Here is a 17,817-nt window from a genome sequence, read left to right as displayed (position 1 = left end):
GGCACTCGTCCATTCTTCACAATCGCCAAAGACCGGGCCACATGTACCTTGGCAAATGAGGAACCCTCTCGGGCTGGCTCAAGTAGCACTTCAAGCCCATTCAATCTCTGTGAAGCTCCCACAGGCAGCATTAAGAGTTCCTCTTGTCTGGGTCCCAGCAGGATCGGGGCCCTCGAAGTCACTCGGACCCGGCCCACCCGGCCACCTGGGACCGCACTTTTCAGCAAGTCGCAACTCAGCACTAGACGGTGTAGAATTCTCTGTGTGGGTCGGTGTCTTGTTGCACGGGCTCAGTATCGGGGTCCTTCACTGGCATACATCTGGTGATTCAAATCTCGCAGCACGTTCATTCCGAGCGTCACTTCCATCCCTCTTCTAGGGGGGTGATCCACCAGTACTACCCCTTTCTGCCCCAGCTCTTGACCAAACATTTTTAGTTGCATCCACACGATCCCTTTGACTGACAATTGACCATTATTTGCGGCGGTCAGTCGTATCACTCAGCCATCCTCTGGAATCACTAGTCGACTGAAGTATCTCTCATATACTTCTAGAGGCATTATAGTACATTCGGATCCCGTGTCAACCAAGCACCTCATCTTCCGCCCTTCAAACTCTGCTTCTATCACTGGACTACATGCAAACAAATCTTGTTCATTCCGTCGAGGGCTTTGTGTGGGTGGGGCCGCTGCTGCTTGCCCTCTCATGGCAGCGGCCGGAAGTTTAAAGCCGGCGACGGGGTTTCTGGGGCTGTAAGCACCCGGAAGTAACGCGAGATGTGTCCCTGGCGGCCACACTTCCAGCAGGTGATTGTTCCTCGTGGGCGAGGGCTTGACTCATTCTGATAGGACGACCTGGCCATTTGCGGGGTCACCGTTCCAGGGGGTGGGGCAGGAGGTTCCCGTGAGGGGGTAGAGGCGGGATCAACTGTCAGTTGAGACAATTTCAGCTTCAACTCCTTCACCTCAGCACGCAAAGCTTGTACCACGCTTACCAGCCCCTCTCCCCCCGACCCTGATGACCCACCTTCCTCCAGCTGGGCACTGTTCACTGACCCCTCGGGAACATAGGCTGATTTCTCTTCCCTTTCCACTGCAGCTCGGTAAATATGCCAGAAAGATAACTCTGGTGCAACCCGGGCCATTTCCAACAGTTTGTCCCGGAGAAGTCTATTGGCTAAACCGGTGATGAATTGGTCCCGGAGCAAGCGGTCTACCTCCCGGAACGCCCCCATGGCCCCCGAGTCTAGTCGCTGCATCTCATTCAACGTCTCTTGCAAAATATTAGAGTACTGCATCAGGGACTCACACTCTCTCTGGGGACGATTAAAGAATAGGGACCGAAGCTGGGCCACACGCGCTCAGCCCCCCAAACTCCCCTCTAACAGTTCCAAAATCTTTTCTAATGTATCCCTCTCTGATTCTGGGCGCACCATCACCATACGCCTAATATCACCCTCCAGTGCATTTAATGCCAGCTCAGCGCGTAACGCGGGGGTCAAATTACACATGCGCAGAATACTCCGGATTCTCTCAGCCCAATCTTGCAACGCCATATTGCGCCCGTCGTATTTCGGCATGTGCTGAAGTAAAGCTCCTACAGGCACATACCCTCCCGGAGTCGCCGCGGCTGCCAGGGGAACCCCAACCCCCGAGGAGGATGCGGATACAGCGGGGTCATTTCCACCCTCGCCCTCATCCATGACAAACACTGGATCCTGCCGACTACGCCAAAAATGTAATGACCAGAGGTCCGAATAAGATCCAGTGAGTCACAAACCAAGACCAAGGCAGAAATCTCCAACGGTATTTACTCAAAGGCAAAATAATCAAGGTAATATGGAGAATATTAAGGCAGATGCACCCCAAAGATACACTAGCTCAGCAGCAGCTGAAATCACTGTGCCACTCCAAGGTCTCCTGAGAACTGTATACTACAACAGACTAGTAAGAAATTTACCTAACAGGCAACTAAAAACAGGAACAAGTGTAAATTGAATGTAGTGTTATCAAGGGAGCCCCTGGAATGGCACACTGAGTATAACTTACACCACTCTAATACAAGATACACCTCTAAAGTAACAATTTAACACTCTGAGCAGAGATACCCGGGTATCTATAACTATGGTACCGTATCCTGAGATGGATTTCCTTTCAGGCAGGAATCCGCACAGGCTGCAGCCAGTCCATATCTTCAGCGCCAATAAGTTACAGCAAGCTCCTCTTGTCTTGTCGGCCGATGCCGAGCCCAAAAGCCGGGGACTTAGTTAGTGGTCTCATGATGTTGTCTCTGCTTCTGTAGCTCCTAGGAATGCTTCCACGATAACCCGTCCGTCTCTGTATCCGCAGTCTGTCCAGACTTGTTTCTCCACTCAATGCACAGGGAATCCACAGACTTCCAAATACGTACTGGGTTCTTAGTAAAGCCTCAGTCTTTTCTTAGATAAAGGGTTAGCTCTTCTCCAGGAAACGTTAGCAACACAAGTCTCTCACAGAGTTAAACAAAAGGTTAGCTCTTCTCCAGGGGAACGTTAGCAACAAAAAGTCTCTCAAAAGCTTCTTTTCCTCCAAAAACACTTGCAGTAAATCCACACACAGTCTCTTTTTAAGATCTCACAGCAGCTTCTGCCTTTTCTTCCCGCCTTTGTCTCTCTCAGCTCTCACTTCCTAGTTTCACTTTACACACGAGACACTGGACCCCACCCCCCAGCACACATTGTCTCCGGGAGTTTTGCAGGGTCTGTCTTCTGCTGCAACAGGCAAAAACCACGGGGTCCTAGTGCCCTCTCAGTGGGACTACAGTTCACCCTCTTACACAGTAATAGGGACACATACAGCAGCAGAGGCTCAGTATTGGGGTATCAGGGGCAGTAATAGGGACACATATGGCAGCAGCGGCTCAGTATTGGGGTATCAGGTGCAGTAATAGGGACACATACGGCAGCAGCGGCTCAGTATTGGGATATCAGGGGCAGTAATAGGGACACATACGGCAGCAGTGGCTCAGTATTGGGGTATCAGGGGCAGTAATAGGGACACATATGGCAGCGGTGGCTCAGTATTGGGGTATCAGCAGGATGAGGAGTTTGTGGAGGTTGGGAATAGATGGTGATGGGGCTGGAATATGAGAAGTTAAATGTGTCTTTGTTGTATTCTCTGCAGACGAGTCGCTGCTGGAAGAAGTTGTCATGTCTGCCTGGGCCAGAGAGAAAAGACTGGAAAAGTGAACGATTCCATCAGAAAGGACGTTAGCGGTAAGTCACCATCTATAACTCTGCTGTGATCTGTTATATGTTCTGTAGGGCTGGTATCGACCACTGGCCATATGGCGGTATTATCCATGTTGGTCGTTATATAGAGATTATCTTCAGTAACATCGTTGTCATCTGCTGAGGTTCTCCTCCCGTATTAGGCCGCGTCACCCAGTTGTAATCAAGGTTACCTGGTTAGGGGCTCACTCAGAAATTTCGACCCCTGGACCAAAACCCTAGCTACGCCTCTGCCTCTTTATAAATCACTGGTGAGGCCACATCTAGAATACGGGATCCAGTTTTGGGCTCCACATTTTAAAAAGAATATTCAGCAGTTAGAGTCAGTTCAAAGGCGGCAACTAGAATATTACACGGGATGGAGGCCTCTCCAATATTATATGGGATGAAGGCCTCTCCTATATTACACGGGATGGAGGCCTCATATATTACACAGGATAGAGGCCTCTCCTATATTACACAGGATGGAGGCCTGTCCTATATTACACAGGATGGAGGCCGCTCCTATATTACACGGGATGGAGGCCTCTCCTATATTACACGGGATGGAGGCCTCTCATATATTACACGGGATGGAGGCCTCTCATATATTACACGGGATAGAGGCCACTCCTATATTACACGGGATGGAGGCCTCTCCTATATTACATGGGATGGAGACCTCTCCTATATTACACAGGATGGAGGCCTCTCATATATTACACAGGATGGAGGCCTCTCATATTACACGGGATAGAGGCTGCTCCTATATTACACGGGATGGAGGCCTCTCCTATATTACATGGGATGGAGGCCTCTCCTATATTACATGGGATAGAGCCTCTCCTATATTACATGGGATGGAGGCTTCTCCTATATTACACGGGATGGAGCCTCTCCTACATTATACAGGATGGAGACCTCTCCTATATTACACGGCATGGAGGCCTCTCCTATATTACACAGGATGAAGGTCTCTCACATATTACATGGGATGGAGGCCTCTCCTATATTACACAGGATGGAGGCCTCTCATATATTACATGGGATAGAGGCCTCTCCTATATTACACAGGATGGAGGCCTCTCATATATTACATGGGATAGAGGCCTCTCCTATATTACACAGGATGGAGGCCTCTCCTATATTACACAGGATGGAGGCCTCTCCTATATTACATGGGATAGAGCCTCTTCTATATTACATGGGATGGAGGCTTCTCCTATATTACACGGGATGGAGCCTCTCCTACATTATACAGGATGGAGACCTCTCCTATATTACACGGCATGGAGGCCTCTCCTATATTACACAGGATGAAGGTCTCTCACATATTACATGGGATGGAGGCCTCTCCTATATTACACAGGATGGAGGCCTCTCCTATATTACACAGGATGGAGGTCTCTCACATATTACATGGGATGGAGGCCTCTCCTATATTACACAGGATGGAGGCCTCTCATATATTACACAGGATGGAGGCCTCTCATATATTACATGGAATAGAGGCCTCTCCTATATTACACAGGATGGAGGCCTCTCCTATATTACACGGGATGGAGTTCTCTCCTATATTACACGGGATAGAGGCCTCTCCTATATTACACGGGATGGAGGCCTCTCATATATTACATGGGATAGAGGCCTCTCCTATATTACACAGGATGGAGGACTCTCATATATTACATGGGATAGAGGCCTCTCCTATATTACACAGGATGGAGGCCTCTCCTATATTACATGGGATGGAGACCTCTCCTATATTACACGGGATGGAGGCCTCTCCTATATGACATGGGATGGAGGCCTCTCATATATTACACGGGATAGAGGCCGTTCCTATATTACACGGGATAGAGGCCGCTCCTATATTACACAGGATGGAGGTCTCTCATATTACACGGGATAGAGGCCTCTCATATATTACATGGGATAGAGGCCTCTCCTATATTACACAGAATGGAGGTCTCATATATTACACAGGATGGAGGCCTCTCATATATTAAATGGGATAGAGGCCTCTCCTATATTACACGGGATGGAGGCCTCTCATATATTACACGGGATAGAGGCCTCTCCTATATTACATGGGATAGAGGCCGCTCCTATATTACACAGGATGGAGGTCTCTCATATATTACACGGGATAGAGGCCTCTCCTATATTACACGGGATAGAGGCCTCTCCTATATTACATGGGATAGAGGCCGCTCCTATATTACACAGGATGAAGGTCTCTCATATATTACACGGGATGGAGGCCTCTCCTATATTACACAGGATGGAGGCCTCTCCTGTATTACATGGGATGGAGGCCGCTCCTATATTACACGGGATGGAGCCATATTGAGTAACACTGATCTGAGTGATGTCCGTGTTTTCTATCTGCAGGCAGTCCTGTACTTCGTGCACATCCCGCGCTCGCACTGTGGACTGACTCACTGCAGTAATTTCGGTGGGAAAAAATTGCACAGTTTCTAAAAAATAAAAAAAAAAAGCCAGAAAACCAGATCTTTCAGGAGAGCTGCCGGGCCCACTGTAAGCTGCTAACCTTTGGCTACTGGAGCTGTGTCCTCTTCTATTTCTTGAAAAGGATGTTGGGTGAGGAAAGCTTGGGCAGACTCAAGTACAGAGTATATGTACGGCCCGCGAGACTTCACCTCTTCCATAAAGAGCTGGGAGAAAAGAGCACAAAAGCAAAATGTTAAAGCATGGAGTAAATCAGCGTCTAGGGCACTTCAGAAGGTGGGAAGGGAAGAAAACAATTAATTTTTATTTGTTTTTTTTTTTTCCATTTGAAAGTTTGACCCTGCATCTCTTTCCACTATATTTTGTGTGAAAAATTATGCAACAAACAAAACGCTGAAAGACGCACAAAAGAATGAACATATTGATTTCCATACGAGGACGATTTGCTGTTCATATGTTCAGGCTTTCAAAAGGCGCCAAGCGTTTAAAAGAAGTAACACGACCGTTCAGGCTTTTTCCATTAAGATGCTCGGTACTTTACAATACAAGTCAATGAGAAGGGTTGGAAAATCTAGGCAGACACCAGGGGTTTTCACTCGTTCCTGCATTTCTCGTACAAAAGAATGAGAACGTTTACCTAATTTCTTTGAAGCTCAAAAAACATCTGGAAAACAATATACGGTAAAGAAAAGCTGGAAAAACATGGAAAGAAAGAAACGTCAGGAAACAAACAAAAAAAACTGCTAAAAGATGCTACAGAATGACAAAACTCCACTAGAAAGGAGAGTTTCCTGAAGTGTCCTCAGCTTGGAAAGCGGATGGTCCACATCAAAATGGAACCGGTGTCATAAGTGTTTTGCATCTTTGGGTCATCAGTGTTTTTTTTTATATATGGATACATAAATACATAAAAACATTGACTGTACACAGATGTCATCCATGTGCTCGGAATTTAATTCATCCTGCTGGAATAAACCAGACACGTCATTTTGTATGGTCACATGGTCCACGAAGAAACACAGACATGTGAACATCTCCATAGACTATAATGGGTTAATGTATCCGTGAAAAACCGGTTAGTGCAACACTGACATCTGAATGAGACCTTCATCTGTAACTACAAGATCGGCGCATAATGTGATCGAATAGATGAATCGCTGATTCTCACCTAATTAAGGCCTCATTAAGACGTCAGTGTTTACACATGTACGTGGAAAAAAGGCCACTGTTGTCCATTAGTGATTCCCATTCACTGGACGTTTCCAATCGAAGTGCTCGCCTTCCCTAGCTGAGCCATCTCTGTGACCAGTGCAGCAAGTTTCTTTTGTTTCTCCTTTATTTAATGAAATTGTATATGCTATATTGTTTTGTCACCTTTGTAAAATCTTTTGTATATTTTTTAGAAACACTGCCTATCGTTCTGGATAAAATATGAAATTTAATAGTTCTCTTCCTTTTGTTCTGTAAACCACACCCCTGAAGCCATACGCTATCTATAAAGGCATCAATTGGCTGGATAACGGTTGGTGGTAGCAGCAAGTCGTTCTTGGGTCATTGTGGAGTTAGCAGTGACTGTATCGGGGTATATATTCCATTCATTGGAATCTGAGGGTGTATATATCATACGCTCACTGTTAGTTTCCCAATAACTGGCCTAATAGTGGAAACAGCATGCAGCCTCCTACGTTAACTGATAGTCAATCGTGTTATTGTCTGGATAAAAAGGGGCAGAAGTATCTGCTTGTGACAAAAAGATAACAGTGGGTGGATCTGCACAATCTCCCAGGCTGTGATCCTTGACAATTGGTGTAGCGGTGGGATTCTGTGTGATCTCTCCGGTTTCATCCTTGACGATTGACGGCAGAGGTGGGATTTTGCGTGATCTCTCTGGTGTCATCTTTGACAGGTTTCCTTTAATAAGTGTTAGAATTGTTTGTGTATAGTATATGCATACATACACAAATACATACTTTATACAGATTTTCTCGCCAGCTTGCAAAATGGACATATAATGGATCCATGGGCTCAATTATTCATAATGGATCCATTGGATCAATTATTCTTGAAAACATATATACAGTTTTATATATATATATGTGTCAGTGAGGCACATATATATACAGTACAGACCAAAAGTTTGGACACACCTTCTCATGTAAAGATTTTTCAGTATTTTCATGACTATGAAAATTGTACATTCACACTGAAGGCATCAAAAACTGTGATTTAACACATGTGGAATTATATACTTAACAAAATTGTGAAACAACTGAAAATATGTCTTATATTATAGGATCTTCAAAGTAGCCACCTTTTGCTTTGATGACTGCTTTGCACACTCTTGGCATTCTCTTGATGTGCTTCAAGAAGTAGTCACCGGAAATGGTCTTCCAACAATCTTGAAGGAGTTTCCATAGATGCTTAGCACTTGTTGGCCCTTTTGCCTTCACTCTGCGGCCCAGCTCACCCCAAACCATCGATTGGGTTCAGGTCTGGTGAATGTGGAGGCCAGGTCATCTGGCGTAGCACCCCATCACTCTCCTTCTTGGTCAAATAGCCCTTACACAGCCTGGAGGTGTGTTTGGGGTCATTGTCCTGTTGAAAAATAAATGATGGTCCAACTAAACGCAAACCGGATGGAATAGCATGCCGCTTCAAGATGCTGTGGTAGCCATGCTGGTTCAGTATGCCTTCAGTTTTGAATAAATCCCCAACAGTGTCACCTGCAAAGCACCCCCACACCATCACACCTCCATGCCTCACGGTGGGAACTAGGCATGTAGAGTCCATCCGCTCACCTTTTCTGCGTCGAACAAAGACACGGTGGTTGGAACCAAAGATCTCAAATTTGGACTCATCAGACCAAAGCACAAATTTCCACTGGTCTAATGACCATTCCTTTTGTTCTTTAGCCCAAACAAGTCTCTTCTGCTTGTTGCCTGTCCTTAGCAGTGGTTTCCTAGTAGCTATTTTACCATGAAGGCCTGCTGCACAAAGTCTCCTCTTAACAGTTGTTGTAGAGATGTGTCTGCTGCTAGAACTCTGTGTGGCATTGACCTGGTCTCTAATCTGAGCTGCTGTTAACCTGCAATTTCTCAGACTGGTGACTCGGATAAACTTATCCTCAGAAGCAGAGGTGACTCTTGGTCTTCCTTTCCAGGGGCGGCCCTCATGTGAGCCAGTTTCTTTGTAGTGCTTGATGGTTTTTGCAACTGCACTTGGGGATACTTTCAAAGTTTTGGCAATTTTTTGGACTGACTGACCTTCATTTCTTAAAGTAAGTATGGCCACTCGTTTTTCTTTACTTAGCTGCTTTTTTCTTGCCATAATACAAATTCTAACAGTCTATTCAGTAGGACTATCAGCTGTGTATCCACCAGACTTCTGCACAACCTAACTGATGGTCTCAACCCCATTTATAAGGCAAGAAATCCCACTTATTAAAGGGAACCTGTCACCCCCAAATTGGAAGATGAGCTAAGCCTATCGGCATCAGGGGCTTATCTGCAGCATTAGGGAATGCTGTAGCTAAGCCCCTGATATATGCTGAAAGATGAGAAAAAGAGGTTAGATTATACTCATCCATGGGGCGGTCCCCCTGCGGACCGGTCCGATGGGCGTCGCGGTCCGGGGCCTCCCATCTTCATTCGATGATGTCTTCTTCTTGTCTTCACGCTGCGGCTCCGGCGCAGGCGTACTTTGTCTGGCCTGTTGAGGGCAGAGCAAAGTACTGCAATGTGCAGGCGCCAGGAAAGGTCAGAGAGGCCCAGCACCTGCGCACTGCAGTACTTTGCTCTGCCCTCAACAGGGCAGATAAAGTACACCTGCGCTGGAGCTGCAGCGTGAAGACAAGAAGAGGACGTCATCGTAAGAAGATGGGAGGCGCCGGACCGGACCGCCCGCCCAGGTGTGCATAATCTAACGTCCAATAGTAGATCTCCACCAGAGTACATCGTAAACCCTCGGCATGTAATTCTTTATTACATTATAACAGTGCTCATCCGCCATACATGAAGGGATCTCTGCCCTATAGTCAACTTCTTAGGGTTAAGAGAATCAATAGTGATCCTGCAGGTTTTGCGCAGCAGTCAGTCGATTTGATTGGAAGATTTAAGAAACGTGGGTACCCCCCGGCTATTTTAAAAACTGCCTACGATAAAGCAGGAGCCACGGATGTTTCCACCACCTCCAAAAAAAGACAAAAAGAAGAAAAAAAGTTTGTCTTTAGTTTTAAATTTGGCCCTCTTGACAACCACATCAGAACCGTCATACGTAAAAATTGGTGTATTTTACGACAAGATACTGACCTTAAAGAAATAATAGATAGGGGACCTCTCTTCGCTAGCCGTCGCAGTAGAAACATTAGAGACAGCATAGTCCGCAACCGCTTTGTTACTACCAAAAATAATTGGCTCATGGATAGTATCCCTAAAGGCAACTTCACATGTGGGGGTTGCAATTTCTGCAAGTACCATCATACAGGTAATAGATTTAGAGTAGGTCATATCCAGCATACTGTACAGGACTTTATTTCTTGCAGGACTACCCATGTCGTCTACGTTCTTTTTTGTCCGTGTAGACGCTTCTACATTGGCAAAACATTTTGCCCGCTATTTGTTCGGATTAGGGAGCATTTTTATTCCATTAGAACAGGGAAAGGAGCTCCGAGGTTAATAGACCATCTACACACTTACCATGCAGGAGATGCCCAAGTACTGAGATTTGCGGGTTTGGAGCGGGTTTCGTTGCCTGAGGGAGGAGGGGATTTGTGCCGCCTCCTGCTGCGCAGGGAAGCCAGATGGATCCTGCGTGCAGACGCAGCAGGACCATCTGGTTTGAATGACAAAGTCGACATGTCGGTTTTCTTATAAAAGTGTCTCAATCTTTGTTTCTAAAAGCTATATTCTGTTTATTTGTAGTTCTCAGCATGTGCTATTTTATCATTGTTGTTTTTAACATCATTTTGTTTTAAATGTAACACTGTTTATGTTTGGAGTCCAGGGGGAGGAGTTTGGGATCCGGATGGGTCTATAAAACTCCTTCCTGTTCCACTCAGCGTTAGGACCCGTTGAAGTGCCGTAGAGCACGAAACGATCGTTGTCCGTGGCTGACTCTATCCCTCCCTGCTATCCGTTTGTTTATATGTCCTAATAAACCCGTGCCCTCCGCTCCGCTAATGACCTCAGGTTAGCATCCTCAATAATCAGAACCTCCCACTCCCGTCTCCAAGACTTTACACGTGCTGCGCCGATTCTTTGGAATGCACTACCTAGGTTAATACGATTAATCCCCAATCCCCACAGTTTTAAGCGTGCCCTAAAAACTCATTTGTTCAGACTGGCCTACCGCCTCAATGCATTAACCTAACGATCCCTGTGTGGCCTATTTATAATAAAAAAAAAAATGTTCCTCGCATCATGTTCTCATACACTTTATGCAGTATTAGCCCTCTGTGTCTGTACTGCTACATACTTAGGCAGGTAACTGGTTCATGCAGCTTTACATGAACACCTGAGCCTTACACTATAGCTGGTCCGAATAACTAAAGCAATTGTTACCATCCACCTCTCGTGTCTCCCCTTTTCCTCATAGTTTGTAAGCTTGCGAGCAGGGCCCTCACTCCTCCTGGTATCTGTTTTGAACTGTGATTTCTGTTATGCTGTAATGTCTATTGTCTGTACAAGTCCTCTCTATAATTTGTAAAGCGCTGCGGAATATGTTGGCGCTATATAAATAAAATTATTATTTATTATTATTATTATTATAAAGTGATATTCACCGCAACAGGGTAAGTGCGCGCCTACTTTTTCTATTTTGCCATTGGAGTATAATCTAACCTCTTTTTCTTATCTTTCAGGATACATCAGGGGCTTATCTACAGCATTCCAGAATGCTGTAGATAAGCCCCTGATGCCAGTGGGCTTAGCGCATCTTCCATTTTGGGGGTGACAGGTTCCCTTTAAACCTGATGGCACACCTGTGAAATGAAAACCATTCCCGGTGACTACCTTTTGAAGCTCATCAAAAGAATGCCAAGAGTGTGCAAAGCAGTCATCAAAGCAAAAGGTGGCTACTTTGAAGAACCTAGAATATAAGACATATTTTCAGTTGTTTCACACTTTTTTGTTAAGTATATAATTCCACATGTGTTAATTAATTCATAGTTATGATGCCTTCAGTGTGAATGTACAATTTTCATAGTCATGAAAATAGAGAAAAATCTTTAAATGAGAAGGTGTGTCCAAACTTTTGGTCTGTACTGTACATATATTCATATTTCATACAGCGCTAGATCGCAGAAAAGCCGGTAATTCAATTGCTGGCTTTTGTTAAGTCCTTACCGAACCCGACAGGATATGAGACATGGGTTACATACAGTAAACCATCTCATATCCATTATATTTTTACATATCCCTCGCTAATAATGTTAGTAGAGTGTGTGTGCAAAATTTGGAAGCTCTAGGTGTTAATATAAAGGGTTAAATCATGGAAAAAACTGGCGTGGGCTCCCATGCAATTTTCTCCGCCAGAAAGGGAAAACCAGTGACTGAGGGCAGATATCAATAGCCTAGAGAGGGACCATGGATATTGCCCCCCCACCCCACCCCCCCCCCCGGCTAAAAACATCTGCCCCCAGCCACCCCAGAAAAGGCGCATCTGTAAGATGCGCCTATTCCGGCACTCAGCCTCTCTCTTCCCACTCCCCTGTAGTGGTGGGATATGGAGTAATAAGGGGTTAATGTCACCTTGCTATTGTACGATGACATTAAGCCGGGTTAATAACGGAGAGGAGTCAAAAAGACACCTATCCATTATTAATCCGATAGTAGGAAGGGGTTAAAAATACACACACACATTAAGAATTAAGTATTTTAATGAAAGAAAGACACAGGGTTTTATTATCTTTATTGTACGCTCAATCCAACCAAAGACCTCCTGTAACAAATTCCAAAATAAAAAAGCAACAATATCCCATACCTGTCCGCCTACAGTCATGTCCCACAATGTAATCCATCGCAAGGGGTTAAATTCATTTACAACGTACAATCTATATATCTAATCGTCTAATTCTGTCTGTTTGCGATATTGGCGGGGAATTTAACCCCCACTCACAACGCCACGTGGTTCACTCACGTTTACTGAACAAGTTCTGTCAGTCACAGTGCCATGTAGTTGAGTCACGTTTGCTGAACAAGTTCTGTCAGTCACAGTGCCATGTAGTTCAGTCACGTTTACTGTTGTGAATTCCGCTCTTGGGCTCCCTCCGGTGGTTGTAAGTTGCACTTTTGTGAGTTCTGCTCTTGGGCTCCCTCTTGTGGTTTCTAGTGGTATGGCTGCTCCTTGGAGTTAGCTGTCATCAGCTGCCTCCACTTATCTTCTCTTCTGCTCGGCTATTTAGGCCTGGCTCTTTCTTCAGCCAGTGCCACTTGTAAATGGTTCCTGGTTGGATTCACATCTCTTTGGAGTTCCCTGTTATCCTGACCAGTTCAGCAAAGCTAAGTTTTTGCTTGCTCTTTTCTGTCCATAGATTGTGGACTTATCCATTCTGTGCTTTCTATGTTTGTCCAGCGTATCAGTGTGAATTAATTCTGTCTTGCTGGAAGCTCTGGGAGGCAGATTTGCCCTCCACACCTTTAGTCAGGTGTGGAGATTTTTTGTAAACTCTGCGTGGATTTTTGTAGTGTTTAATACTGACCGCACAGTATTCCATCCTGTCCTATCTATTTAGCTAGACTGGCCTCCTGTGCTCATCCTGGTTTCATCCTGTGTATGTCTTTTCCCTCTCCACTCACAGTCATTATTTGTGGGGGGCTAATCTATCCTTTGGGGATTTTCTCTGAGGCAAGATAGCTTTCCTGCTTCTTTCTTTAGGGGTAGTTAGCTCTTAGGCTGCGACGAGATGCCTAGGGAGAGTTAGGAGCATTCCACGGCTACTTCTAGTGTTGTGTTGAGCTTAGGGACTGCGGTCAGTACAGTTACCACTTCCTTCAGAGCTCGTTCCATGTTGCTCCTAGACCACCGTATCATAACAGTTTATTGGACAAGTTCTGTCAGTCACAGTGCCACATAGTTCAGTCACGTTTGCTGAACAAGTTCTGTCAGTCAAAGTGCCACATAGTTCAGTCACGTTTACTGGACAAGTTTTGTCAGTCACAGTTAGAGATGAGCGGTGTTCGAGTCGAACTGTTCGCCAATTTCAAATTCGAGCTGTTTTGGGCAGTGTTCGAGTCGTTCGACGAACTTGAACAATTTGCTTAAAATTCGGCTGTTCGAGTTTCTGTTCGATAACTGTTCGTTCACCAAAAGCCTAACTTGATTTGCACATTAAAACTGTTTATCATTGTTAATAGACTGTTTCAGTGTATAGTGGGCGGGGGCGAGGGATAGATCTGTGCTGAAATAATGCAGATCTCCATTTTTTTTTTCCCCGCATTTACAGTGGGGCGGTGCAGTCTCTCAGCCTATCAGCAGTGCACACACACACAGCAATGTGCATGTGATGCACACAAGCAAGGGCATGTGTCATTGGCTGTGTATGTCACATGTCCTTGCCCTATAAGAACCAGCCATTTGCCCCGTCGCCACCATTTCCTCACTGCTGCAGCTTAGTGTTAGACGGCACCGCTGCTGCTGTGGGCGCTATACAGTTTAAGAGTGTTTTTTTGGAGCGAATTTTCAGAGAGAGGTTTAGGGAGTCGGGACTAGTTGTAATATCAGCCCTTTTCAGGGTAGGTTACAGCAGTTCATTGCACTTTTTGCCAGGCAGGTCTGTGCCAGTGCTGTGCAAGTGTTTGTCACAGAATTTGATGTAATCTAGCTCAGCCAATCCTTTTGGGCTAGTAGCATTGTCTGATAGTCATCTGAGTAGCCCCGCCAGTGAAGCTAGCTACACCGCCTGTGTATCTCAATTTTCACTGCATCTAACCCAGTTAATAGTTTTGGGCCTAGGAGCAGTGTCTGCACGTCAGCAGAGTAGCCCGCCTGTGAAACTAACTACACCACCTGTGTGTGATGTGCTGCTGCAGTGCAGTATAGAGCAATCTCCACCAGGGGGTGCTGGCTAAGGAAAGGAGGTTGCACACACAGCACAGCAACACTGAACAACAACACAGGTGTCACACGTAATGAAAGGGACATGAAACAAGCCAAGGTCAAACACGGAGATAGCAGCGCGGTACAGAAGGGGCGAGCAGAGAATCGTCGGGGACAAGCAAGACGTCAGAACCTACCGGGAACGTGGTAACCAAAACGTGAGACGGAGACGGAGTCGGGGTACAGGCCAAAGGTCAGAACAAGTCATAAACGGGTGTAGGCAGTCAGAGGCAAACAGGAACACATTAACAGGGATCAGGTCAGGAGCTCAAACCTTGCAGCATGAACTATAGCTGACACTGGCCCAATGGCTACAGAGGACTTAAATAGTTCAGCCAGCTCCAGGGTGAGGCAGAGAGGATTAACTCCCACATGACCAGTCCAGATACAAGAGAGCTGAACATAATCTCAGAACTGGATCATGACACTGTGTATCTCAATTTTTACTGCATCTAACTCAGTTAATAGTTTTGGGCCTAGGAGCAGTGTCTGCACGTCAGCAGAGTAGCCCGCCTGTGAAACTAACTATACCGCCTGTGTATCTCTATTTTTACTGCATCTAATCCAGGTAATAGTTTTGGGCCTAGGAACAGTGTCTGTACGTCAGCAGAGTAGCCCGTCTGTGAAACTAACTACACCGCCTGTGTATCTAAATTTGTAGTGCATCTAACCCAGTTAATAGTTTGGGGCCTAGTACCACAGTTTGGCCACTCAGTTCTGCTCGGTTTTCATCCATCGGTTGTTGTGCCAACAACTACAGATACAGAGTTGCCAATTAGTTAAGCACTAAAATGAGTGGCAAAAGGCCTGCTGCTGGTGGAAAGGGTAATAGGCGTGTTGGAAAGGGAAAAAAAGGTTGTGTCCGTGGGGTAGGTGGTAAAGCAACAGTAACATCTGCAGAAGAAAGACCATCTTCCAGCCAAAGTAAAATATATACTTCTTTTCATGGACAATCTGATATGATCCCTTTCTTACGACCATCGCTACAAGCATCGCCAAAAATTCCAGATGAGGCACAAAAACAGCAGGTGCTTGAACGGATATCAAGTGCTCGTTCAAATGGGCTCTCCTCCATGTCAACTTCAACATCACAACTAATCCAGTCCTCAGAGTTGTCACCCCAATCGCACTTGCTTCCTCACAGCTCCCAAGTCTCCAGCCGCCCGTCTGAGCATGGGGTAACACACATGGTTGAGTCTGTAGAGCTGTTTATGCATACTATAGCTTGGGAATCAGTGGTCTGCTCCAGAGCTTCTGTGAATCCAGACGAGGAAATGATCTGCACTGATGCCCAGAATCTTTGTGAGTCGGATCCAGGCCCAGATGAAGAAGGTTCTGAGCATAATGTAGACCCTCTTTCCCAAACTGTAACTCCTGTTGGTGGAGACAATGAGGAAGATGATGATGAGACTGAGATACCTGATTAAAACGAAAACTTGAGTTTTCGGTCAGGGCAGGAAGAGGTTGGCTCTGAGGACAACGGGTGTGAGAACACACAGGATGATGATGACGAGGTTGTAGACCCCACTTACTGTCAACCCCCAGTCCGCCAGTCCATGAGGTCAGCAGAGGAGGTGGAGGAGGATGCTAGTGACGAGTCTGACGACGAGGTAACGGTGTGCCTTCCTGGACAGAGACGGAGTACTGGAAGCACGTCAACAACTGCATCCTCAACCCCAACTTTGCCTCAGACCAGAAGTCGTGGTGGCTCTTCAGGTCGCACGGGCTTTAAGCCTTGCATAGCCTGGGCATTTTTTGACATTGCAAAGGATGACCCAACTCATGTTGTCTGTAAGATTTGTCAACAAAATCTCAGTAGAGGACAAAAAAATGACTAGCTTGAGTACTACATGCATGAACCGTCACATGGATATGAGGCACAAGTTGCAGTGGGAAGCTCACTGTGCTACAATGAGGCCTAGTGGGCCGGGTCAACCACCGTCTCCCCCATCAAGTGCATCCCCTCTTCATCCTCTGTGACTGTGGGGACAGCAGTCGCACATGGTTTTGGACGCAGACCTTACACCTTTTTACCCGCAACAGCCAGTGTGACTGGCAGGTCGTCAGGACATTTGCAAGTGGAAACACCTGCTGTTGTTGAGCGCTCTCCGACATCGACACCACATTTTGATCAAGGCAACATAACATCTCCGCCTGCACCTTCCTCACAGACCAGTAGTTTGCCGGGGACACCCTACTCAACTCCGTCTAAGCACGACAGCCAGTCCTCAGTCCCTCAGATGTGGACAAGTAAAAGACCATTTCCTCCTAGCCATGACAAAGCTTAGAGGTTGAATTTCTCCATCTGCAAGCTGTTGGCTACAGAAATGCTGCCTTTCTGCCTGGTGGACACAGAGGATTTTCGAGACCTTATGTCCGTCGCAGTGCCCCAGTACCAGATGCCCAGTCGCCACTACTTCTCAAAGAAAGCTGTACCTGCGCTACACCAGCATGTCGCACACAACATCACCGCTTCCTTGAGAAACTGTGTGTGACAGGGTGCATTTCACCACAGACACTTGGACGAGTAGACATGGACAGGGGCGTTACATGTCAGTGACTGGGCACTGGGTAACTACGGCGACATCAGGAGAAGGGGCTGCTGTCCAAGTCTTGCCGTCCCCACGAGTTGCTCGTCGATCCTCTGTATCTAGATGTTCCTCCACTGCTTCCGCCTCCTCAACCTCCTCTCGGTCCTCCACCTGCACCCAAAGCCTGTCTGGTAATGCCACCCGCGTTGTAACTGCGCAGAAGGAATCCTGCACACTTACTCACTATGCTGTCACCAGGGCTCAATGGCATCAGGCAGTGTTTACATTAAAATGTCTGGGAAATGTGAGTCACACAACTGAGGAGTTGTGGTCAGCTCTGGAGGCCGAGTTCCATCAATGGTTGTCTCCACTCAACCTGCAGCCAGGGAAGGCTGTGTGCGACAATGCTGCAAACCTGGGTGCGGCACTTTGCCGGGGCAATGTCACACACGTGCCTTGTACAGTATGGCTCAC

General features: G+C 46.3%; 1 protein-coding gene across 6 annotated transcripts in view; it reads right to left on the bottom strand.

Annotated features, from left to right (window-relative positions):
* Nucleotides 1-17,817, bottom strand: part of DRP2 (dystrophin related protein 2) — a 193,165-nt gene that overhangs the window by 120,811 nt on the left and 54,537 nt on the right. For all 6 annotated transcript variants that reach the window (XM_069748587.1, XM_069748592.1, XM_069748590.1 and 3 more), the window contains one exon: nucleotides 5,802-5,925. In XM_069748587.1, coding sequence (XP_069604688.1) covers nucleotides 5,802-5,925 — 124 coding nt within the window. The remainder of the gene's footprint in view (nucleotides 1-5,801; nucleotides 5,926-17,817) is intronic.

This window comes from Ranitomeya imitator, chromosome 2 (genome assembly GCF_032444005.1).
Source record: "Ranitomeya imitator isolate aRanImi1 chromosome 2, aRanImi1.pri, whole genome shotgun sequence".
NCBI classification, from domain to species: domain Eukaryota; kingdom Metazoa; phylum Chordata; class Amphibia; order Anura; family Dendrobatidae; genus Ranitomeya; species Ranitomeya imitator.
This window is presented reverse-complemented; position numbering and strand designations above follow the sequence as displayed.